Below are 24,300 nucleotides of genomic sequence, written 5' to 3' on the forward strand. Positions count from 1 at the left end.
TTCAGAATGAAACATCAAGATATGGAGGATTTTCTATCACTCACTGCTTTAAGATACACTAGTGGAAAAAACATCATCCGTAACGGGCAAAAAGGGGCCATCCGTAACGGGCAGCGTCCGTTACGTATGCGGCCGTTACGGATGGCCATTGTTATTCGTAACGGGCACTGTCCGTTACGAATAACTCATTATTCGTAACGGACATTTCAAATGTCCGTTACGAATAACTCATTATTCGTAACGAACATTTCATATGTCCGTTACGAATAACCCCTTATTCGTAACTAACATTTCAAATGTCGGGGTTATTCGTAACGGACATTTGAAATGTTAGTTACGAATAAGGGGTTATTCGTAACGGACATATGAAATTTCAGTTACAAATAAATCCTTTTTGTATTAAAATAAGTCCTTATTCGTAACGGGCACCTAAAATGCCCGTTACGAATAAGTGATTATTCGTATCTGACATCTTTAATGTCCGTTACGAATAAAGTTTTATTGTATATAATTTAACACTTATTTGTAACGGGCAACAAAAATGCCCGTTACGAATAACTGGTTATTTGTAACTGACAATTCTGTTGCCCGTTACAAATAATTATTAAATTTAATTTTCATTTTATTTAATTTCGACAGCATGTATTTATATATAATTAATATATATTAATTAAAACCTGTTATAATAAACATGTTCCTGTAAATAAGCAATTATACCGAACAATCTTTCGTAAAAATTAATACGACGTAATATAAAAACTGAAGTAGTAACACGTTACAAATAAAAACTTGTATAAATTTATCCAACATATACAACAACACTAAAAATATTACGTTGTTCTACCTAAGCTAATAGTTATGCATTCAATAAATATTTACTTCTAAAGTATTGTGCCCATTGTTCTCGAACCACATTCAACTCGTTACCATCATACGGGGCGGTCCTTGGACAAAAATCCTATTGAAAAAAAAAACATATGAAAGAGGTTACAAAATAAAAACAATCCATAATAAAAACAATCATTAGAATAAATGTGATGAACCAAATTATAGAAATAAAAATCATAATATAGAAACAAAACACATAACATCCTTAATTGACTTATATTTTGATTTCTATGAGTTGAAATCAATAAAAAGTGAACATTTACTCACTTTTGGGAGCGTATAGAGCCAAAAAGGCTTCAAAATTGCCTAAGGGACTTCTACCTTTCCCATCTTTCATGTATTGGTTCAAATTAACACAATATAATACTAAAAATCCTTAATTACCTTATATTTTGGTTTTTATGAATTGAAATCAATGAAAATTGACCACTATCTCACTCTTGGGAGCGTATAGAGCCAAAAACGCTTCAAAATTGTCTAAGGGACTTCTACCTTTCCCATCTTTCAAGTATTTGTTCAAACTAACACAATATAACACATAACATCCTTAATTACCTTATATTTTGGTTTCTATGAATTGAAATCAATGAAAATTGACCATTTACTCACTTTTAGGAGCGTATAGAGCCAAAAAGGCTTCAAAATTGCCTAAGGGACTTCTACCTTTCCCATCTTTCATGTATTGGTTCAAATTAACACAATATAACACTAAAAATCCTTAATTAACTTATATTTTGGTTTCTATGAATTGAAATCAATGAAAATTGACCATTTACTCACTTTTAGGAGCATATAGAGCCAAAAAGGCTTCAAAATTGCCTAAGGGACTTCTACCTTTCCCATCTTCATGTATTGGTTCAAATTAACACAATATAACACTAAACATTCTTAATTACCTTATATTTTGGTTTCTATGAATTGAAATCAATGAAAATTGACCATTATCTCACTCTTGGGAGCGTATAGAGCCAAAAACGCTTCAAAATTGCCTAAGGGACTTATACCTTTCCCATCATTCAAGTATTTGTTCAAATTAACACAATATAACACTAAACATCCTTAATTACCTTATATTTTGGTTTTTATGAATTGAAATCAATAACAATTAACCATTATCTTACTCTTGGGAGCGTATAGAGCTAAAAAGGCTTCAAAAATTTGCAAATAAAACTACTAACCTCCTCTAAGACACCTTTGCACTCCGAGTGAGAAGTAACAATCTCATACATGTATCTCATAATATAGTAGCCACGTTCAACGCCTCCTTGTTGTTGAGCACACTAGTATATATAACAAATAGTTAAAAATTTTGTTTTCAAAGTGAACAATGTATAACAATATGGGGTGAGTAGTGTATTTACCTCCATTTGTATGAATTTCAATTTTTGCCTTTGTGATTTCAATTCACTCCCTTTGAGATTCGCCCGATATACTTTATAAGCCCTACAAAAATAATATATATTCTAACACTTAGAACAAAATAATCTACAACACCACATACAAAAATGATATAGAAACTAGGGCATAATTTCAAGGTTGTGGCTCACGTCATCATAATCTCGGCAATTTTCAATTTTCGTGGATTTTCTTTAGGTAGATTCATAGAGTCAAACTCATAAGCTAAACCTAATTGTAGATCGACCACCACAAGAACCCAATGACCACTACATCATTTAAGAGGAAAACACAAGTTAGAGTATTGGAAAATTGGAGAAAAAGATATCATTTATATGATTAAGTATAGTGGCAATATAAAAAACATATTTCGAACCTTGCGACATATGGAGCCACGGTGAATTTGCAACGTTTACCTGTCTTTCTTACTTCATGCAAAAATGTATTCTTCACATATGTATAAGTTTCAAGGTAATCATTCTCAATTGAAGATTCAGAAATGAGTTGAGGACAAAAGAATGTGATCTCAGTCCTGTTGAAAAGGTCGATGAAGTTGTCTACTAAATACCTACATGATAAAGACATAGAAAACAAAAAATTCAGCATTATTAGCAATAAAAATATTACTATAGTGAATATAAGAACCAAAGTAAAGGAAGATTAAGTAACCTACATGATATAAACATGAATCAATGAAACATTAGCCCACGATCCTCTTAGAAATTCACGTACATCGGTAGCGGTTACCCAAATCTGTTTGTCGCTATCAAAATTAAACATTGAGGCCTTTAAAAGTACCAATGTTGTATCATACTTTGCATCATCAGAATTCATTAACCAATACAACAACTCACACCCCTCGCCAAAAGTATCGACAATTTTATCTTCAAGTGGTAGGAATTTTGTGGGTTTGATGGTTTGCCTTGATTTCACACCACAACTATCGTCCCCTTCTTTGCTTTGGCGAGATCTATGCTTCTTTTTGGGCGATGGTGAAACCTTTACAAATAGGTGAATATTAGTCTAGATAAAGTATACAAAAATGATGGGATTTAATGTTAATAGTAGGAGAATATACCTCTTCTTCCAAAAAAACCATGTCTATAGGCCATAGTACAATGGAAGACTTGGCTTTTCCCAACTTAGTCATACCATCGGGAGACGGTACCGGTATATCGAGGAGGGCACAGTCGGGATAAGGGTTGTCCACACTAATCCTGTAATGATCAGGTAACATCTTCAGGTTGTGAGTAACTTCACCGGTAACAGGATATAAAATTCCATCTGCCACAACCACTAAATTTTGATTGTACTCATCTTTCAATGCTAGGCGACATTTAGTGTCTACCTACATATTACAAAAAACTCGATCAATATTATACATGTTAACCATGTAAAGTCATATCTTTAGTATTAGTTAAAGACATATACCTCTATTACACGAGGGTTTTGTGTTGCCTCCATGTTCGTCATCACTTGCATTCCTTGAAATGCCTTCACGTCACCGGTCATCTGTGGTAGTAAATTGGTGAGATAAGCTTTCACCTCCATTGCCACCCGTTGTTCCAACCTCTCTTCGATCCTCTCTTGAAGCTTCTCTTCAACCTTTTCTTCTAGCCTCGCCTCAAATTCTTGAGTTAGGGTAGCTTTCATTGATTCTAACTCTTCTAATGAGCATCCACCTTGGCCGGATGATTTATCCCTTTTTGTATCCCTTCCCAAATACTTGTGTGTGACTAACTCCAACCCCACACCTTCCTAGTGCTTTTACATGCCCGCGGTGATCTCTTTTTCCTAAAGCCTTGTCGAGGGCATCCATACCAATACCATCACTTGAATTGTTTCCTTCACCATTCTTTTGCAAGTTTTCCAACTATTAAAAAAAAAACATATATAAGATATGGCAGAACAAGAACCAGAATTGAAAAAAAATGATATGCATAAATAAACTTGTAGCCTACAGCATATATAGCATAGAAGTGAACAAAACTGATCAGAACTGAAATTTCAGAACTGATCGGAACTGAAATTTCAGTGATTGGAACTGATCAGAACTGAAATTTCAGAACTCAAATTTCAGAACTGATCGGAACTGAAATTTCAGTGATCGGAACTGATCAGAACTGAAATTTCAGAACTGATCGGAATCGAAATTTCAGAACTGATCGGAACTGAAATTTCAGAACTGATCGGAACTGAAAATTCAGAACTGATCAGAAATGAAATTTCAGAACTGATCGGAACTGAAATTTCAGAACTGATTGGAATTGATCGGAACTGAAATTTCAGAACTGATCGGAACTGATCAGAACTGAAATTTCAGAACTGATCGGAACTGACATTTCAGAACTGATCAAAACTGATCAGAACTGAAATTTCAGAACTGATCGGAACTGAAATTTCAGAAGAGCTTATGACATGATTGCTGGACTTGATTATTTGCACAAAGACAAATACTTACCACTACTACGACATGGTGAGCCACATTCAGATTAGGGACAGAGGGGAACATAGGGAAAACAGAGAATATAGTAGAAGAACAATACTGATATATTTTACCAGTATATCAGTATATGTATAATGGAACATTAAGGGTTTAGTGGTTTGTCAATAAATATACCAAAAATTTGTTGAAGAACAATATTGGGATTTGTTGTGGAGTTAATGTCAACCTTGTACTGTTGGTGCAAGCCAACACTAGCTCAAAAGTCAAAACCCATACGTCACTCTATTTACAAACAACTCCGATCCTTATTAAATTATTCTAAGATCGATTAGCACCATACATTATCACCAAAAAAATAAAAGTACATATGCATTTGATAATTAATGTTTTATTAGCCAAATTGCACCAAACAACTTATTCACCTTAATAAATACAACTCAAATTAAAATAGTGTTGTAGATTAATTATCCATTGTTTAGTATTTCTATTTTAAAAGTGAAACTTAAATTTGATGGTAAATTCTTACTTATGTATGACAGAAACCATATTTAAAAGTGGTAGGGGATCAGAAGTGATTTAGTATGATTTTATTGACGACTAATTGCAGCAGTAGTTTAGGCAATGCTGTAATTAGTCAATAGGACTAAATCACTAGATTCACTACTATAGAGAAAGGCTTTATATAATAAGTTGAATGCTTCGACCATAGTGTGCAAAATTCCTGTTTCTCTTTATCAAGCTCAATTATATTATTATTATTATTAGCAACCTTTAAGAAATGCTTTCAAGAGAGAAAGCAAGAAAGAAAATGGAGGACCAGAGAATACTCTGCTCAATTTTAGTGATGGTTAACAACAACTAAGCAAGCAACAACTAATCAGAACTGGAATTTCAGAACTGATCGAAACTGTTCAGAACTGATCATAACTGAAATTTCAGAACTGATCGGAACTGATCAGAACTGAAATTTCAGAACTGATCGGAACTGATCAGAACTGATCGGAACTGATCAGAACTGAAATTTCAGAAATGATCGGAACTGAAATTTCAGAACTGATCGGAACTGATCAGAACTGAAATATCAGAACTTATCGGAACTTATCAGAACTAATCGGAACTGATCAGAACTGTAATTTCAAAACTGATCGGAACTGATCAGAACTGTAATTTCAGAACTGATCGGAACGGATCAGAACAGATCGGAACTGATTAGAACTGATCGGAAAAGGCCTCAATTTTAGCAAATCCCATTAAACAACGCAGGAAGCAGGAAATGAGCAATAAACAGAAAAGGCCTCAATTTTAGCAAATCCCATTAAACAATGCAGGAAATGAGCAATAAACAGAAAAGGCTTGATCACTGATCAGCTCAAAAGTATAAACAAGTAACTGAAAAAAAAAACTATACTTGGTTACTTAGAACAACACTTACAATAGCATTGGGTATTTGCTGGGTTTCGGCATTCTTCGGGTCTGTAGCCCACGATCCATCTGCATTACGAGTTTGACGGGCCAAAATCCAATAAAGAGACCGGTTTTTAAGCTTTTCACTCATTACACAGCTTGTCGTGGACTCTGTGGTGCTTGAGGTTGAAGATTCTGCTAGAATTCTATTGGTCTTACTCCAATTAACTCGAGCCCTCTCATAACTCTTGGAGCCTAGATGGTGGCGATGCTTATTATTCTTTGCATTTTCCTTGCCTTTTTCACTCAGAGCCTATTACAAAATGGAAAGCTATTGTAAGTAGTATTGTAGTTGAAATAAAGTATATATGTGAAAAATACTTTCACAATATCTTACACACCTTAAATTCATCTGTATTGCAATATGTCTCAAACTCTTTCCATTGCTCTTCTGTGATGTAACCTTCATAAAGCTCCCAGGGCTTAATGTTTGCACTTGGTGAGTCAGGCGGAGGTGCAGTTTCCTTAGTAATGAATCGTGAAACTAACCAAGACTTGTGCTTCCTAAATCTAGCACCAACAGCTTCGTGGAACTTCTTCTCTTTACTACCCTTGGGATCATCAATGTGGAACTTCCGCTACAAAATTAGAGAATGTTAATATTCATAATTAATTAAAAGTATCGTTAAATTTAGAGCAATAAACCATATTTATATCGTAATTACCTTACTCTCCTCCCACAAGTTTTGCTTTTGAACTTTATCATACTTCGGATTACCCTTCACATTAATGTTAACTCTTTGAGCACAATTACCAATTTGCTTCCCATAAGCAGATTCCCACTTTCCAATAGGCATGTCAAACCCATCAAATTCGAGGTTAAATAAATTAATGACTTGACTTGTCAAACCCATCAAATAATCCCGTTACAATTAATAAAATTATAGCACAATTATTTTATTAATTAATTGAGATAAAAATAGTACTTCATATTTATACAATGTGCAAAAAAAAAAAAAAAACATTTATTATTGACTAAATAATTTAAACTAAAAACCTTCTGCTTCATTGATTCTTCTTAGTCCAAAGCTATTTAACTTTTCAATGATCTTCTTAGTCCAAACCTTCTGCTTCATTGATTCTTCTTAGGCCAAAGCTATTGCTGCATCAGGCCCCGTACTTGATCTGCAACATTGAATAATATATTGGCCTCTTGAATCAATATAGAGCCAATCCACTGGACAGCTGATGCAACAATGGATTTTGCCATGGTTGTGAGCTTTGGTGTTTACTTTAGTTTTCCTATTGATTTCACAGAAATGAATCAATATTAAAGATAGTCTATTCTAACTTACAACAAACACACACACATTACGGGGAAAAAGAGAATTATGAGGTGCCTGACATATCCTACTATAGCAATGAACCTTTTATTTGGGTGAAATTCTTAGATCTTTTCACAATTGAGGAAAGCTTATTCTTCAAATAACCAAAAAGATAAATCAATGAAAGTAAATAATACATCTGTAACCAGAAAGATACAGAGGCAATATATCAATGGGGAGCAGGGGAGGTAGAAAGAAGTTCAAAGCCAAACCTCAAAACGGAGATATGAAACTGAGACAGCCGTAAATACAAATCCTGCAGCTATATAATACGAATTGAATGAGGTCTACCCTTGCTATGTGCAGGAATGAGCCTTCTGTGAGTACCAAGTTTAATGTTGAATGTGTGCACCGCCGAATCATGCAGTACCTTGATTTCAGCTTTATCTCCAGTATATTTCTAGGATATAAAATAACTGAAATCCATACGCTCTCCATGTCTGAAAGGAACTGTCAAAATAGTAAAAATTAGTTTACTGTTGATATTTTTCACACTTGCATGGGCCACATTAGACATTATCAGCAAAAGTAAAATTTGGTCAATCAATCTATAATTTCAGTTGATATGTAGCAACACAAAGCAGAAAAGGTTCAATCAATCTATAATTTCAGTTAATATGTAGCAGCACAGAGCAGAAAAGGCAGTATAATGCACTAGAAATGCATAATCCAATGTTGACCAATATCCTACTTTGCATCCTCTGACCACTATCCTATCAAGGAACCTTCCTCAAATCAGCAATTATAACATAAGTAGCAATTAAACCAAACTTCATTTCCCAGTTGAGTCAGCTACAGACTGGAATCAATTTAAGACCAAAAATCTTCTTAAAGACTCTAAGAGAGTAAGAGCACATTAAATTTTAATCAGGCACTAACTGATCAAACAACTCAAATGCTTATTTTAATCAGGCAGTAATTGATCAGCAACTCAAATGCTAAAAGGGGGTGGGCGGAAGAAGAATAAAATATTACCCACAAAAATTAATTTTTTAGGACCAAGAAATTCAAGAAAAAGGGGATGACAATGGATTCCTTACTTCTCTTGTCTTTAAAAATCTCTTTAATTACTCAACATAGATGAGGCAATACATTGCAACAAAAGTAAAATATTTCCTAAAAAAACAGAAGGATAACCACAATGACATTCATACTTTACATATTCCTATCGAAGATTGACCGGACATGTAACAATGACTGTCAAGTACCTGATCTCAATGAGTTTAGAAACAAAATAGCAGGGTTATTGAAAGTACAACAGTTCAATTATCACAGAGAAAGAAAAATATTATTGAGAGTTACTTGATTCCAATTTAACAAAAATCAGAAACCTTCACAAGAATAGCATTGCCAACATTCATTAAACCTGCAATTTTTAGAAATCAAGGTATAATAAAATACAGTTGCAGCATCCACAATATACAAACTCTTGTTTTACATACATAGTCAGGTTGGAAATTTGATCACCAGGGATATGGATATTCACCACAAAAACCAATTACGAGGCAATCACAAGCCAAATAGCCAATCAGATCTTTGTAAATTTTTTCATAAATCTTGAGTGTTGTAAAATTATCTTACACTCTGGTAATTCAGGGTTCTTATACTCCTCTGTTGTCCTATTTTCTTGGTTTTAGGGTTTATCGTCCATGAATTTATTTGCTTCCGCTAGCACTCATAACCGTTACATACTTAATGTAACAATGACAATAATTTATTCATATAGATAAAAGAAACACATGTTATAAATCAAACCAAAAAAATAACTCATGATGTAAACTGTCTTATAATTCGAGACAAGTACCTAAGTCTTATTTGCTGATACGCCTTTTCATTGCTGATAAGGTTTATTACAAAGAGATAACAACAACAATAAACAAGAAACTAATTCTAACAGTAACAAATGTATGTATCTACACAAGCAACTAATTCTAACAACGTAAGAAAAGGATTTGTGCTGCGCACATACCAGTACACCACCCATTGACCCACCCACCAACATACACAAGGAGGAAGGGGAGGGAAAAACAGATAGATATGATACCTGCGAATTCTGCCATCAAGAAATCGAGTTCACCATTTGCCTTCTTATCATTAGATGCATGCAACAAAGGAAGTATGCTTTCATGTCTCGCCATGCCTGCAAACTGGCACAAATCTAACTAACCGGAGAAATACCGAGAAGGAGGTTCCCATTCAAGCAAGCTAAGGAGAGGACGAACTTGGTCTTGTTGAGAAGAAACTTCATAAGGAAGCCCATTGGAACCACCTTCGACTTTTGGGGGCCTTTCTGTTGACGTTCTATTGGAAGAATCAGCAGCTCGCTGCTACCTAAGATTAATTTCTGCTCGAGTAGCCTCTTTCAATCATCCAAAGTAGAATCAAATTAAAATTTCATATATAAAACCCAATAATTCATTTAAGCTTAAAAAGAAAATAGGAACGACGAAAGGAGGGGATACCAGCAGCTTTATCTTGAAAATACCAGAGATCAAACAAATGCATATACTTCAAAATCAGCTTTATAAGATCATGTGGAAGCTCAGAGAATCAAACAAATGCATTGTAGACACCCAAATGTGTCTCCCCAAAACCAAATTCAGTGATGAGTACCTTTCACGTCGAATCATAATCGAATGAAGCGAAAGTGTGGAAAGTTTAGTGCTGCAGATAAGTTTTAATTTCTCTTCTCTTCTCTCTGTTTTGAAAACTTATTTTAAGAAAATAGTCAATCCAGTTTGGTTGGTCCATGATATGGGTCCAATAGTAGTGTAGTTGGATGGGGCTTGACAAGTCCTTTCCAACAATATATTATAAGCCCAATTTCGATGAATATTGAGGAAGTTATGGCCAATTTACTAAACTGGGCCCGGTTTGAGCCTTATGTACGGCCCAATGATCTAGAGGAGGGCCTAATATGATTTATCATTCCTAATGCAATTAGGAATGGTTTTAGTCTTCTAGATTCTTCTAGAAGGTTCTTTTTCATTCCTAATTTTATTAGCATTGATAAATTGACTTTTTGTTGACTTTTCAGAGTTTTAATTAAAATCGAATAGCATTTTCGAGGAAATTATATGATTTTATCCTCCAGTGCGACAAACTTATTTGATTTTCGAAAACGCGTTAAAACCGGGCTTGGCGCCTGACTCTAGGCATTGGCGCCTAGAACCAGGCCTGGCGCTTGGCGCTAGTGTTGGTGTCTGGCGCCAGTTAGCCAGGGTTTGCGCCAGCTCTGTTTTTTGTGCGTCAGACTCTGTTTTGTTTATTTTATCTTTTTGGCTGATTTTCTCTATAAATAACGTATTAAAACTCCGTTTCATTCACAAATTTCCACCGATTCTAATCAACATTCATCTATATTCACCTACAATCAGTTTTCATTCGCAATCATTAATTCTCTAATTCTCTCTTAATCATTCATCAATCAATTCATTCATTCATCTCTCTCTCCTTTTTTCTAAACCTTGCTTTTACATACAAAATTCCGCATTCATTAGATCTAGAAACACCTAGCCATATTCGAAGTTGCCTTCGCCCTTGACGTGAAAGGTTTAATTTCTGAGGGTTTGGTCCCAAATATCTCTTTCAATTATTCAATTTAATTTTTTGATTTATTATTTTCCTTGAAGTTACTAACGTGTGTATTTTGTTATTAGAAAGAGGTACGAGGCATCAAAGTAAGTACTTTAATGATTTATTGTTATTATGATGTAGATATCATGTTTATATTGTTATTATGATATTCCTAGTATCATGTCTAGGGTAATTTAATATTAAATATGCTTATTATGATTCCTGCGATGCTTCTTATGTTCTTCCTAATATTTATGATTGTTAGTATCATGTTAGGGTTAAAGATTTGATTTTTATTGCTTAGTGACATGCTAGGGTTTGTTATTAATCTTGTTAGTATCATGCCTAGGATCTTGCTATTATTATTATGCTTTAACATGATTATTATGATTATCTTTAATTGTTATTATGATTATTATTATTATTATTTATTTATTGATTATTTATTATGTTGCTTGATATTTATTTATTGCTTGATCACACCTTTTATGCATGTTTAAAGGGAATTTGTACTTGTAATCATGCTTAATAAGATAATTAATAATCTTGTTTAGGGTTAATTGTGATTATAATCCAAGTGATCGCCAATAATAGATTTATTTGTGCATTAAATTCAACCAACATAGACAAACAGGTTTAGGGTTAATCCTATTGATTGTATGTTAATTAAAAAGCGCACATGAATACGATCAGAATAAAGTAGAGGCCTATTATTAGGGCAGGTTCAATCTCTTTTAGGTTGGATTTGTACCTTCATCCCCGAACCCTTATTTGGTTCTAGACCTTATGGAGTTGACGATCTCCTGGATCGTTAAGGGGTGTAACTTTCACCCTGTGAACGGTTTACAAGTTCCTAAAACTTGTTGGCGACTCTTTTGCTCTATCTTCTTCCCTTTTGGACGCCACCGTACTTTAGTGTATGATCACAGTGGGGTTCAAGCTAGGGTTTAACGCTTGAATTTATTCCCTATAGTTTTTTGGCGACTCCGCTGGGGAGGATTTCTATTTTAATTCCTGAATTTGTTTCGGCAATGATTTAGAATGAGTAGATGAGACGAAACATTCTAAGTATTTCATGTGCGTAATTTTGATTAACATTAATGTCATATGCATAAAAAAGATCCCACTGGAAAGATCACCCGTAATGAGTTAAAAACATAGGATTTTACACGTAGGCAATTTGAGAAATATCTTCCACAACTAGGACAAAAATAACACCGCGCGAAACTGGAAAATTTTATCGAGCACAGAAAGCTGCTGAGGCATGTGGGAAGTAGCGTCAGGGGCCAAAGCTTGGCGCCAGCATTTTAGTCGTAGCGCTAGACGCCAGTATTGGCGCCAGGCGCTACAGGTAAAAGCTAGCGCCAGTATTTGTTTGATGGCGCCAATTTCCCCCAATACCGAGCCAGAAATATGTGTTCTAATTTCGACCGGTTTTTCGTATTGTTTGTTCGATCCTACTTCCTGATTGAATTTTTTCTCACTTTTCTGAAACCCATATGTGTTCTACATATGGACATAACCCTCTGGGAATTCATGCTCCATCTACCCGATTGAATGCTCCGTGCAACAAAGGGTACATCCGAGATGTTGAATTCACCAAACCATGGAAGCGAGTTTTTCTAAACTCGCGGTGTCCCATCCATTCGCGCCAACCCTTCACGGTTAGGCTTCCGCGCGGTGCATTCGGACAATTAACCATGGACCCTCTATGACTAACCCATATCTCGAACTTTAGAGAACTAGAGTCATGGTTAGGTTGAAAACGCATTGCATCTTATTGTGCCTACTTGACTAATTGTGCATTATTTGTTGCGCATATATATTCTATGTTTCTCTTAACCGTTTGTTTGACTTGTGTTGAGGTTAAATAAATTAATGACTCGAAGAACTTTGCCTAATTAATTGATTAATTAATTTGAGTCAATAAAGTCTAATATTTTAATCGGAATCGACCTAGTACGACTTTAGGCATACCCCAATTGACTAATAACACCGAAAACAGTCCCAGATCAAAGCTCCAATATTGGTGCCAAGGTCTGAGCTGTAGCGCCTCATTATGGAGTGTAGCGCCTGACGACAACTCTGTCGTCTGGCGCCAAGCTCCACGGTGCAACGCCAGTCCTGTCGTTTGGCCGACAGTTCGGATTATTGGTCGAGTCATCACCTAGAGTCTAATTAATCTTTTTTCTAACTAATTCGGTTAGATTTTGTTGTCAATAGTACTTATTTGAGTCGATGATTGAATTTAGGCACTAAGTCCCATGGTCTTACACAAGAGTCCAAGCATGTCACTTACACTCAACGCACACACCAATACACATACTTTGACCATGTTTAAGAGAGTCTTGTGTGCGCGTTTCTTTTTCCGTCATTTTTTTTAGGGGGTAAGTCGGATATTAATCCTCCAATAAAAAAAAACTATACTTAGTTCCATAAAAATATGTACATTATTTTTGCCAAACATATGCACCCTTTTTTTACTTTATTCTTTTTTCTTTCTTAAAATAAACCGTAAAGTCAAGTTGATTCGAGTCAAGTAATTAAAACGCACAATGGTTTAACTTACCGCGCGTGGTCAAGAAAGGAAGGACGGTTAATCAAAGACAACCTTTTCGTACAAGTCCAACTTTTCGACAAACCCATAGCTCATAAGAGGAAAGCTAAGACTATAATGGCAACACAAGAAGAAGTCAATGATCTTAAGAACCAACTGGCTACCGTGACTGAGACACTGAAGCTTCTCGCACTCAAGATCGATGATCCCGTGAAGCAACAACAGATGGACCTCATGCAAGAGAGTCTAAGCAAGTTGTCTAGCGACTACAAGTTTCAAGAGCTTACATCACAAAAGGTCTCGGTGGACAAAGAACTTCTTCCGCAAAAGTTCAATGCCAACGACATCCCAAAATTCAGAGCGACTGACAACCCTTACTTTCATTTAAGAGAATTCGAAACAATAATGAGTATTAAGGGTATCGATAAGAAAGTTTTCCCCTCTCTATTCTCACTATCTCTCGAGACCGTTTTCCAACAATGGTTCTTTTCTCTCGAGAAAGAAAAGGCCTCTACCTGGGAGTCCATAGCAAACGCTTTCGTTGATAGGTACAAATGCAACATTCAAGTCGAGACTGACCATAGGGAACTTGAAATCCTCAAGCAAAAAGAGAATGAAGGCTTCACCTCCTTCTTCAACAAATGGAGGGAAACCTCAGCTAAGATGATCGAGGTGCTAAGTGAAAAGGAATCTGTGAGGCTGTTCACCAAAAATCTTCAAGAAAAATATTCCAAGCATCTCAAGTATCAAAATAATCTCCATACCTTTAAGGCCTTTTATGATATTCGGATCATTATTGAAGACGACTTGGCTAAGTTAAAAGCTGCCAACAATAACTCCAACAGTGGCTGGAAAGGAAAGAAGAACGACAATCCTTCTTCTTCCAAAACCGCCCACTCAAACAACGTTAGCACTTTTAATTTAGGAGAAGTCCTTGCTATGAACAATCAAGGACAGAAGAAACCATTTAGGAGGAACTTCACTCCTATTGGCATGAGTTATGACACTACATTTGATCGATTAAATGAAAAAGGTCTTATAACTCCTATTGGACCATTTGGGGACCCACCAGTCGAGAAGAGGTCGGCTAATTGGAACCCCAATGCACACTGCAAGTATCACCAAGGTAGGGGCCATCTCACCGAAAACTGTTGGAAGCTTAAGGAAGCTATCCAAGACTTAATCGACAACAACAAGCTGTCGTTGCCCCCTGCCAGTAAGAAGCCAAGCATTGACAATGCACCACTCGCTCATACCTTGGCTATCTCTGATGAGAAAAACGAGGTTGACCCCTCATCTCTCATTAGACCTGTCAAAGAAATCCATGCCGCCAAAAAAGAAGAAGAAATCTTTTTCGATGTCAAGGATAACCTTCCAGAACTGGCAAGTAAGGAAGATATACAATTGCTCACACTATCTATGATGGAGGTATCGCATCTACTACGTGAAGCTCTCAAGGCTATAAAGGAACCCCAAAGGAAACATGACGAGGTTCCACTTCCGAAAGATAAACCTAAAAGAGAATTCACACCCATAGGAATGACTTATGATGCTACTTTTGATCATCTCTATGATCAAGGACTAATCAAACCTATTGGTCCAACAGAGGATCCAATATCAGAAAAGCGATCTCCAAGGTGGGATTCCAAATCCTACTGCAAGTACCATCGAGGAAACGGTCATACCACTGATGAATGCTACAGGTTTCAAAACCTCATTCAAGATCTTGTCGAAGCTAATAAAATCTCATTACCTCTAGCTAGCAAGGGAACGACTTATGAGGCAAAGTATTTTCCTTTACAAGTCACTGAAAAACCCAAGAAGAGCAATAGAACGAGAGTGGCGAGATCAAACCTCTTGAACCGAGACCATTCGAATCGTTGAAAAGAACAGATAGATATTACTGTCAGTATCATCAATCAGGGGGTCACACTATAGAAAACTGTTTCAAATTCAAGGAATTGGTTCAGAAAATGATTGAGGAAAAGAGATTAGTCCAAGTTCAACAAGAAGAGGATGCAACCATTAATGAAGTTTGGGACAGTGATGAAGAAGATGTCTATCTAAAGGACATAGTAGGACCTCCACCTTCTGTGTCATATACCACAGATGACATTTGGGCTGAAGAAGACTCATCAATAGACGTCCTCACAAGATCCGGGAGAATGCAACCTCCCGTTTCAACACAACCTATGCCAACCACACAACAAATTCCCATACCTATCATTGAAGACAACGATATTGTTAAGCAGTTTAAGAAGACAAAAGTTGAGATGAATGTATGTAAACTTCTAGCAACATCTCGAGAACATAGGTTGGCTGTAACGAATGCCTTGGATAAAATTGGGATAGATTCTGACACTACTCCTGAGGGATTAGCCAACTTCCTCACAAGTGACCTTCCTAGTCCGATTAATTTGATCACTTTTTCTGACAAAGATTTACCCCCAGAAGGTGACAAACATTACAAGGCATTAAACCTCACAGTAGTTTGCAAGAGGATGAATGTTCCTATGACTCTTGTAGACAATGGATCGGCCATCAACATCTATCCACTTAGAACTGCCTGGATGCTCGGCATAAGGGACGAAGATTTAACTCCATCTACACAAGGAATAAGAGCCTACGACAACACTCGTCGTCAAGCTCTTGGAAAGATTACCCTAAATGTAACAGCAGGAGCAATAGAACATGCTACTACTTTCCAAGTAGTAGATATTAAAGCCTCGTTCAACTTGTTGTTGGGACGCCCTTGGCTTCATGATCTAAAGGCCGTCCCTTCATCTCTCCACCAACAAGTAAAAGCTATAGTTGGGGGAATTCCAATCACCATCGATGCTTCGCCTATGAGGATCAAATTTATAGAGAATCCAATCATTAACGTGGAGCACGACGATATGATGAAGATATATGGGGCTTTAACGAAGAAGTCTCCTTAATCTAGAAGGATGAAAGGACCCCTCTTTGCCATGACCCCCATTCCAACATGATTGTCAATGCCATGCTGAAGAAATAAGGACACTTTCCTGGGATGACTCTAAGAAAGAAGAAAGGAATGGCAAAACCGCTGGAGTCACCTGGCCTCCCTAAGTTAGACACTTTCGGACTTGGTTTTGAACCGACTCGGAAAGATCTCAAGCGAGCCCAGGAAAAGTCAAAAGCACGTAGGGATGCTCGCATTCAAAAGAAAGCAATCCCAATGGATCAGAACCCTCTTACGCTTAATGGTCGGTTTATAAAAGAAGGAGAGGACTATCCATGCCATGAATTTCCTGAGCCATTTGTCGTAAACGGCATAAGACAACCGGGATTCGAGATTTTCTTGGATTGCTACTTCACTGATGAGATCCCAACTCCTGTCTACAAGGAGAAAGCACCCACATGCTTTGACTTTAACGTCGTGGGTTTACTTTTTGGGCGAGAAAAGAATGAGCCAACTTGTAAAGAGGATAACTCCTCGCTCATTCAAACAGTCCTACAAAGTGAAAGCTTTGATCCCTTGAAGTTAATCACTTCAGCTGAAGGATCACTACAAGGGTGGCGCAAGACTATCAAGGTAACTACTCCAAGCGGAAGGAAGACATCTATCACGACAGGGCAAGGACCGAAGTTTGAAGAGTCGTCTGAGTCTGAGTCTGAGTCTGAGTCTTTCCCCCTAGAGTCTTCTAAGTCTTTAGTAGTAACACCTCCCCCTCCTATTTCTCCTCCTAGGATAGTTAGTGATCCAGTCCTTGAGGACATATCACTCTTTGATGTAATGATCTCAGAGTATAATAATATTTCTCATTCTCCTTACTTCTCGTGTTCTTCTCTAACCCAAGATGACAAGCATTGCTTAACTATCAATGAAAAAGACAAAGAAATTATTAAAGCAATGGAAACACTTGAAAAGAAAACACCGGTAATTGAAGAAACTGAAACAGTTGATATCTCAAATGATTCAACTCAAAAAAGAGAAGTTTAAAATCGGATTAACACTGAATAAACAAGAAAGAACCGATTTAATTAATTACTCAAAGAATTTATCGATGTATTTGCTTGGTCATATGAAGATATGCCAGGCATTAATAGAGAAATAGCTCAACACACTATACCACTAATTCTAGGAATGAAACCCGTAAAACAAAAGTTACGTCGAATGAAACCCGACGTAGCTCTTAAAATAAAAGAATAAGTTCAAAAACAAATAACTGCAGGTTTCATCAAGGTATCCAAATACCCGAATGGGTCGCCAACGTCGTCCCGGTTCTGAAGAAAGACGGAAGGGTAAGAATGTGTGTCGACTATCGAGATCTAAACAAGGAAAGTCCAAAGGACGACTTCCCTTTGCCACACATCGATATTCTGGTAGATAACACGGCAAATCACGCGCTTCTTTCGTTTATGGATGGGTGCGCAGGTTACAACCAGATTCTCATGGCAGAAGAAGACATGGAGAAAACAACTTTTATAACACCATGGGGCACTTACTGCTACACGGTAATTCCATTCGGGTTGAAAAACGCTGGTGCTACTTACCAACGTGCAGCAACTGCTTTACTCCATGACATGATGCATAAAGAAGTCGAAGTATATGTCGACGACATGATTGTAAAATCAAAAGACCGCCCAGGCCATCAAGTAGCCTTAAGGAAATTTTTTGAAAGGCTAAGAAAATATAATATGAGGTTCAATCCATCTAAGTGTGCTTTCGGAGTCACCTCAGGCAAGCTTTTGGGTTACGTCATAAGATCTAGAGGAATAGAGGTAGACCCAACCAAGATCAAAGCAATCATGTCAATGCCACCGCCCAAGACTGGGAAACAGATTCGAGGATTTATTGGCCGGGTGCAATACATAAGTAGGTTCATATCAAAATTGACAACAATATGTGAACCAATCTTCAAAAAACTCAAGAAGAATGTACCAGTGATATGGGATGACGAGTGTCAAAAAGCCTTTGAAAAGATCAAAGCCTATCTCGCAAATCCTCTCGTATTAGCACCAGCACTTCCCGAAATACCTCTTAGGTTATATTTGACGGTTACTAAAGAGACAATGGGAGCTATGCTAGCACAAGAAGTAGAAGGCAAAGAGAACGCAATCTACTACCTAAGCAAGAAGATGCTCGAATACGAATCACGCTATACACCGCTTGAGAAGTTGTGCCTCGCCTTGGTGTGGGCCACAACCAAGTTAAGACATCACATGCTGGTGCATACCGTCTTCGTAGTCTCCCGATTAGATCCACTCAAGTATCTATTTGAGAAATCTACACTCAATGGACGCATATCGAGATGGATAGTCAATCTAGCCCAGTTTGATGTAAGGTTCATGCCACAAAAAGCTATCAAAGGATCCGTGGTGTCAGACTTTCTAGCAGATTTTCCAATAGAAGACTCGAAGCCAATGCAAGATAATGAATTTCCAGATGAAGACTTAATGGTTACTGAAGATGATACTTGGACCTTATACTTCGACGGAGCCTCAAACCAAAAGGGATGTGGCGTCGGAGTACTACTAGTATCACCTAAAGAAGAACATGTTCCAATCTCCATAAAGCTTGATTTCGACGTCACCAACAATGCTGCTGAATATGAAGCATGTGTGGTAGGCCTTGAAACAGCTTTGGCATTGGGAGTAAAAACGTTAAGGATATTCGGAGACTCTTCTTTGATTGTCAATCAGATATCTAAAAGGTGGAAAGTAAGGAGAGAAAGTCTAGCCCCTTACCAAACCTATCTGGAAACTCTTACTGATCAGTTAGACAAGGTAGAATATACATATCTACCTAGAGAGGAAAATCAATTTGCTGATGCCTTGGCAAGATTAGCCTCAATGGTTAGGATTCCCACGGAAATCGAGCAAATGCCTCTAATTATAGAAAAAAGACACAAACCAGCATACATCCAGGCTATAGAAGACGATGAAGTAGTCCAAGGCGAAGAAGAAGAAGAAGAAGAACCGTGGTACACGGACATACTCAATTATGTCACCAAAGGAGAATACCCTCCTCATGCTGACAAAAGAGCAAAACGAGCATTAAGGCTTTTAGCTTCCCAATATGTACTCATAGACAACGAGCTACATAAAAGGGTACCTAAGGGTCGAGCTCTCTTATGTGTAGGAAAGAAGGATGCACAAAGAGCAATGAGAATAGTCCACGAAGGAATCTGTGGCACTCATATAAAGGATATTATTGGACTACAATGAATAGGGATTGCCATCAATACGTAAAAAGATGCCCTAAATGCCAAATTTATGCCAATTTACAACATGTCCCTCCATCCTTGTTCTACACCTACACATCGCCATGGCCATTCTCTACACGGGGAATTGACATCATTGGAAAAATCACTCCCCCAGGAACAGGAGGCCACGAATATATCCTAGTACCAATTGATTACTTCACAAAGTGGGTCAAAGCGCAATCATACGCTAAACTCACTGCAAAACATGTAGCACTCTTTATCGAGAGAAATATTATTTGTCGATACGGAGTCCCACATGAAATGATAAGTGACAATGGAACTCACTTTCAAGCCGAATGTAAAGAATTGCTACAAAAATACAGCATTCAACATCATCATTCTTCCCCTTATAGACCTCAAGCAAATGGAGCAGTCGAGGCAGCTAATAAAAATTTAAAGACTATCATCGAGAAAATGACGAAAAATTATAAAGATTGGCCTGACAAACTTCACTTCGCATTGTGGGGTTACCGCACGTCAATCCGTACATCAACAGGAAATACGCCATTTTCCTTGGTATATGGAATGGATGTCGTACAACCTGTCGAACTAGAAATACCATCTCTGCGCATTGCATTAGAGAGTAAACTCGATGAATTTGAATGGACTAGGGCACGATATGAAGAATTAATTCTACTCGATGAGAAACGACTAGAAGCTCTACATCACACTCAGTGTTACCAGACTCGTATGGCTAGGCATTTTAATAAGAAGGTCAAGACAAGAAATATCAAATTAGGAGACTTGGTGTTAAAAGCACTAAGGAAAAATGTTTTAGATCCAAGGGGTAAATTTAGACCTAATTGGTCTGGACCCTACATTGTCAAAACAATCCTGTCAGGAGGTGCAGCAAAACTAACTGATATGGATGGAAATGAATTCTCGAACATGACAAATCTTGACCAACTTAAGAAATACTACCCATAATTACTTGAGTAGGATACTCAAGAGAGCTACGTTCGACCTGATTCCTTAGGAAAGGATACGTAGGCCACCTTATTTTTCGACATTCTCGCGTCCCAGATTTAATTAAAAATTCAACAGAAGATCGGCGAAATATCGACGTCGCAGAGTAGAACTTGGCGCCAGCCAACAACCATCAGTGCCGGCCAATGAAATTGGCGCCTGGCGCCAGACTGCACTGGCAGACGCCAATCGCAAATAAGTGGCGCCAATTTGAAAATAAATTCTGGGAAAATCTCGGTGTTTTTCGGAAAATTTTCGACTTCCGTACTCGAAGAATTTCTGAAAAATTAATTTTTTCGGTTTTCATTGCTTTAATAAATTAAATTTAAAGTAAATAATTTAATTAAAAGCTGAAATTTCATTAATAAAATAAAATTACATTATTGGTGGAAGTTAAATAAAGCTGAAATAAATTAACTTTAAATGAAATAAGTCTAATAATTTGAAAGTTAAGCAATGCCCCTAATCTTTATTTTCTTTTCTAGCCCTTTTCCAATTTTTGTCTGCTTCCTCCTCCTCATCCATAACTTTAGCTAGTAGGCATCCTTTAGAGGACCTACATTCAATCTTAGAATAGATAGTCTCCCCTTCAGCTAGTACTCCATGTTTCTTTTCCACCCAAGCCTTTTTATCTGTGGTGTCAGCTTTCCTTTTCCCTTTATCCTTGGTAGCACTTTTCTTCCTAGGCATTGCAGGTGTTTTGAATTCAATTCTTGCACCTAGGCGTTCCTTGGCAGGAATCACCCTGTCACCCAGACGACTCTTCACATCAGTTTTACCCTAATCTTTCTTCGAATCCTTCGAAGGTTTCTTCAGTAACCACTTCTTCACATCATTGGGCAAAGAAGGAGGAACATTTTGAGTAATCACTTCCCATAAAGGTCTAGCACTCCAGTAAGCATCAAATCTGTCTACTTCTTGAGAAACAGGTTACTCATAAGGAGGACGAAGATCCCCGGAAGGAATATTCTGAAGCAAGCCGTATTGTCTTTTTACCCTGCAGGGGTAATAATAAGTCACACGAGACAAACTTGGAAGCCGGCAGAAAGGTTGCTTGTTGACACCAACCATCCTTACTATTTTCCACCACGGGACGACCCACTTGATAGCAAAATTGCGAGATTCGAAGACCTTTCTCCACCCATGGCGCCTAATCTTAGGGAAGCGCTTCCTCCTCACGAAGCAATTGGGAGTATACTTCTCAATATCGTCTGGAGGGCTTATTAATTCTAGCCTTTCCATTAGCCACATCTGTAAAAAATTGCAATGCAAATAAATTATTATTACAATACAAAAATATATATTTTGATTTCTGTAATTAAAAATATTATTTTTCTACCTGTAATAGAATTGGAGAACCGCGAAAAAGGTGCTTTTGGGTCCCTTTTCAATTCATCAAGACTAATCATAGTCTCCCCAACTATCAATGGCATTGGATTTCTCCCTGATTCAATTTGTTCTAAAACGGTGGTTATAATTGATTGGTCTTCATTATTTTTACCACTACTAAGAAAAAATTGGTTAAGCATGCAAAATAAGAACGCCCTTCTTCTATATATATGAAAAGATTCAGATTGAGGTTTATCAAAATAATGGCGTGCAAATTCTTTCAAATTCACTATGTTGCCATCTACTATTTTTGATAAATCCCTTTCTTTTAAATTAAAGAAGCGCTCGAAATCCTTATAATAATATGCATCTACTTTAGGGATTACCATAAGGTCTATTGCAGGGAAGCCTAAAATAGCACCAAATTCTTCTGGCAAAGGGCTAATATCATCATACTCTATTCTAAAGCAATGAGTATCAACATTCCAAAATTCTAGAGCGGTATGTATGAAATCTAAGTCAAGATCTATCCCTTTGATGCCATAAATTCCCCCCAAGTGGAACAAATCTAATTCTTTTCTTTCTCTAGCATTAAGAGATCGACACCATTCATGAGTGTATTGGGTGAAAGTTTTGGTGACTAAAGACATGGTATTATTTTTTCTAAGGCAAAGAACTATTTTATTTGCTGGAATTATGAGAAGAATCGGCTGGGCAGGGGGCTATTTATACACAAATCGCGAGAAGTTTTAATCAGAGTGAAATACAGAATCAGCGCCAATTAGCGTCGAACTCTGTAATTGGCGCCAGCCGTCAGCGCCACACGCCAAGTGAAGCGCCTGGCGCAACGCGCCATTGTGTGGCGCCAGCTGGCGCCAAGTTGCCACATCAGGCGCGCTTGCTTAACTTGCGTTTTTATCCTAAACTCGAGTCGGCTAATGACTTTATGGCTCCGTTTATCTTTCCTAAACATCTTTTTTATCCTTTTTCTTAATTAATTAAAATAGCTCCTATATTAATTATATTATTCTTTTTTTGGACTTTATTTAAATTAATCTCCAAGTTTTTTTTTCTATACACCCGACATTTTATTTGATTTTTTCCTTTTTTATTTTTTTTTCTTTTGGGGGAGAAAGTCGGATACCTTCCATCAATAATAAAAATGATGGAATTTTGGCGCAAAATTGTTTGTCACACTTCTCTCGCACGCACAAACATACACATAATAATAACAAACAAAATAAATTCATAATAGCATAAATATACAAAATGTGTCTATAAAATAATGAGTCTAAGGCAAAGTTCTATAAAAATTCAAAATAAAAAATCACAGGAACAAACTACGGCGCCGGAGGACTTATACCCATCATATTATAAAATTGCGCCGTACGAGGAGTCATCTCTCCACCACCTCCAGCTCCAGCTCCAGCTCCAGCTCCAGTCTCCGCAGGAGGAGGAAAACTCAATGTAGGACCACTCCACCCAGGATCAACCTGAGGCTGAGGTTGCGGAGGCTGCTGCGATGACGAGCCTACCTCGTACATCCTACCACCTCTGAAAGCCGAGGTAGCCTCTCCTACCAGTGCAGCAAGAGCACCCTCAGAAAAAGATCTCGATCCCTCTGCAACGTCAGCACGAGCAGCCTCAGAGCGACCGCCTCTACCCCCTGACGTAGTACGACGGCGTCTCGAGCTAGACCTTGCGGGATCCCTCCTTACCTCAGGTCTCGTGCGAGTGTGAGAAGCAATAGGCTGGCCCTGCAAAAAGAATGAAATCAGAAATAAGGCAAAATCGAAGCGGTAATGCAAAAAAAGATGTAAAGAAAGACTACCTCTCGAATGACGTCGTCCCGACGACAGGTGGCTGCATTCCTCATCCGGACGAGCTGGCTCCGGAAGGCATCTATACATCGTGCCATCGCCGAAACCACCTCGGGCGAAAATTGTCAGAGAAATAAGTCAGTAAATGTGCATGATATATGAACAAAAAATATTGTGAATAACTAAGCTTACTCAAGTCTGGTGGCGAGGAATCGACCGCTCTACAAAGCGCTCGTCCTCGAGAGCCGGAGGAATCATCTCCTCGATCGGCCCATATGTCCCCTGGTAATGGATGGACATACGG

The 24,300-nt window shown here is 37.5% G+C and overlaps 3 protein-coding genes across 6 annotated transcripts; all 3 read right to left on the reverse strand.

Annotated features, from left to right (window-relative positions):
- Nucleotides 1-775: 775 nt before the first annotated feature.
- On the reverse strand, nucleotides 776-3,970 carry LOC110710949. Its single transcript, XM_021889287.1, has 8 exons — nucleotides 3,715-3,970; nucleotides 3,362-3,631; nucleotides 2,957-3,282; nucleotides 2,660-2,851; nucleotides 2,436-2,552; nucleotides 2,250-2,331; nucleotides 2,067-2,168; nucleotides 776-958 (listed from the first exon to the last, which is right to left on the reverse strand). The coding sequence occupies exons 1-8, from the start codon at nucleotides 3,934-3,936 to the stop codon at nucleotides 857-859; spliced, it is 1,413 nt and encodes a 470-aa protein (XP_021744979.1). The 5' UTR covers nucleotides 3,937-3,970; the 3' UTR covers nucleotides 776-856.
- LOC110710950 lies at nucleotides 3,965-10,103 on the reverse strand. Of its 4 annotated transcripts, none has more exons than XM_021889291.1 (6): nucleotides 9,563-10,103; nucleotides 7,731-7,968; nucleotides 6,859-7,435; nucleotides 6,535-6,765; nucleotides 6,162-6,446; nucleotides 3,965-4,156 (listed from the first exon to the last, which is right to left on the reverse strand). In XM_021889291.1, the coding sequence occupies exons 3-6, from the start codon at nucleotides 7,045-7,047 to the stop codon at nucleotides 3,980-3,982; spliced, it is 882 nt and encodes a 293-aa protein (XP_021744983.1). In that variant the 5' UTR covers nucleotides 7,048-7,435; nucleotides 7,731-7,968; nucleotides 9,563-10,103; the 3' UTR covers nucleotides 3,965-3,979. The 4 variants fall into 4 exon arrangements, with proteins under 4 accessions (XP_021744983.1, XP_021744981.1, XP_021744982.1 ...); XM_021889289.1 differs by having other exon boundaries at nucleotides 6,535-6,771; nucleotides 7,731-7,958; nucleotides 9,563-10,100; XM_021889290.1 differs by having other exon boundaries at nucleotides 6,535-6,771; nucleotides 6,859-7,318; nucleotides 9,563-10,100.
- Nucleotides 8,832-24,269, reverse strand: LOC110710934. Its single transcript, XM_021889269.1, has 4 exons — nucleotides 24,008-24,269; nucleotides 23,651-23,933; nucleotides 9,563-9,658; nucleotides 8,832-8,884 (listed from the first exon to the last, which is right to left on the reverse strand). The coding sequence occupies exons 1-4, from the start codon at nucleotides 24,092-24,094 to the stop codon at nucleotides 8,832-8,834; spliced, it is 519 nt and encodes a 172-aa protein (XP_021744961.1). The 5' UTR covers nucleotides 24,095-24,269.
- Nucleotides 24,270-24,300: the final 31 nt, after the last annotated feature.

The sequence above is a fragment of the Chenopodium quinoa genome, unplaced genomic scaffold (assembly GCF_001683475.1).
Source record: "Chenopodium quinoa cultivar QQ74 unplaced genomic scaffold, ASM168347v1, whole genome shotgun sequence".
Classification (NCBI taxonomy): Eukaryota; Viridiplantae; Streptophyta; class Magnoliopsida; order Caryophyllales; family Amaranthaceae; genus Chenopodium; species Chenopodium quinoa.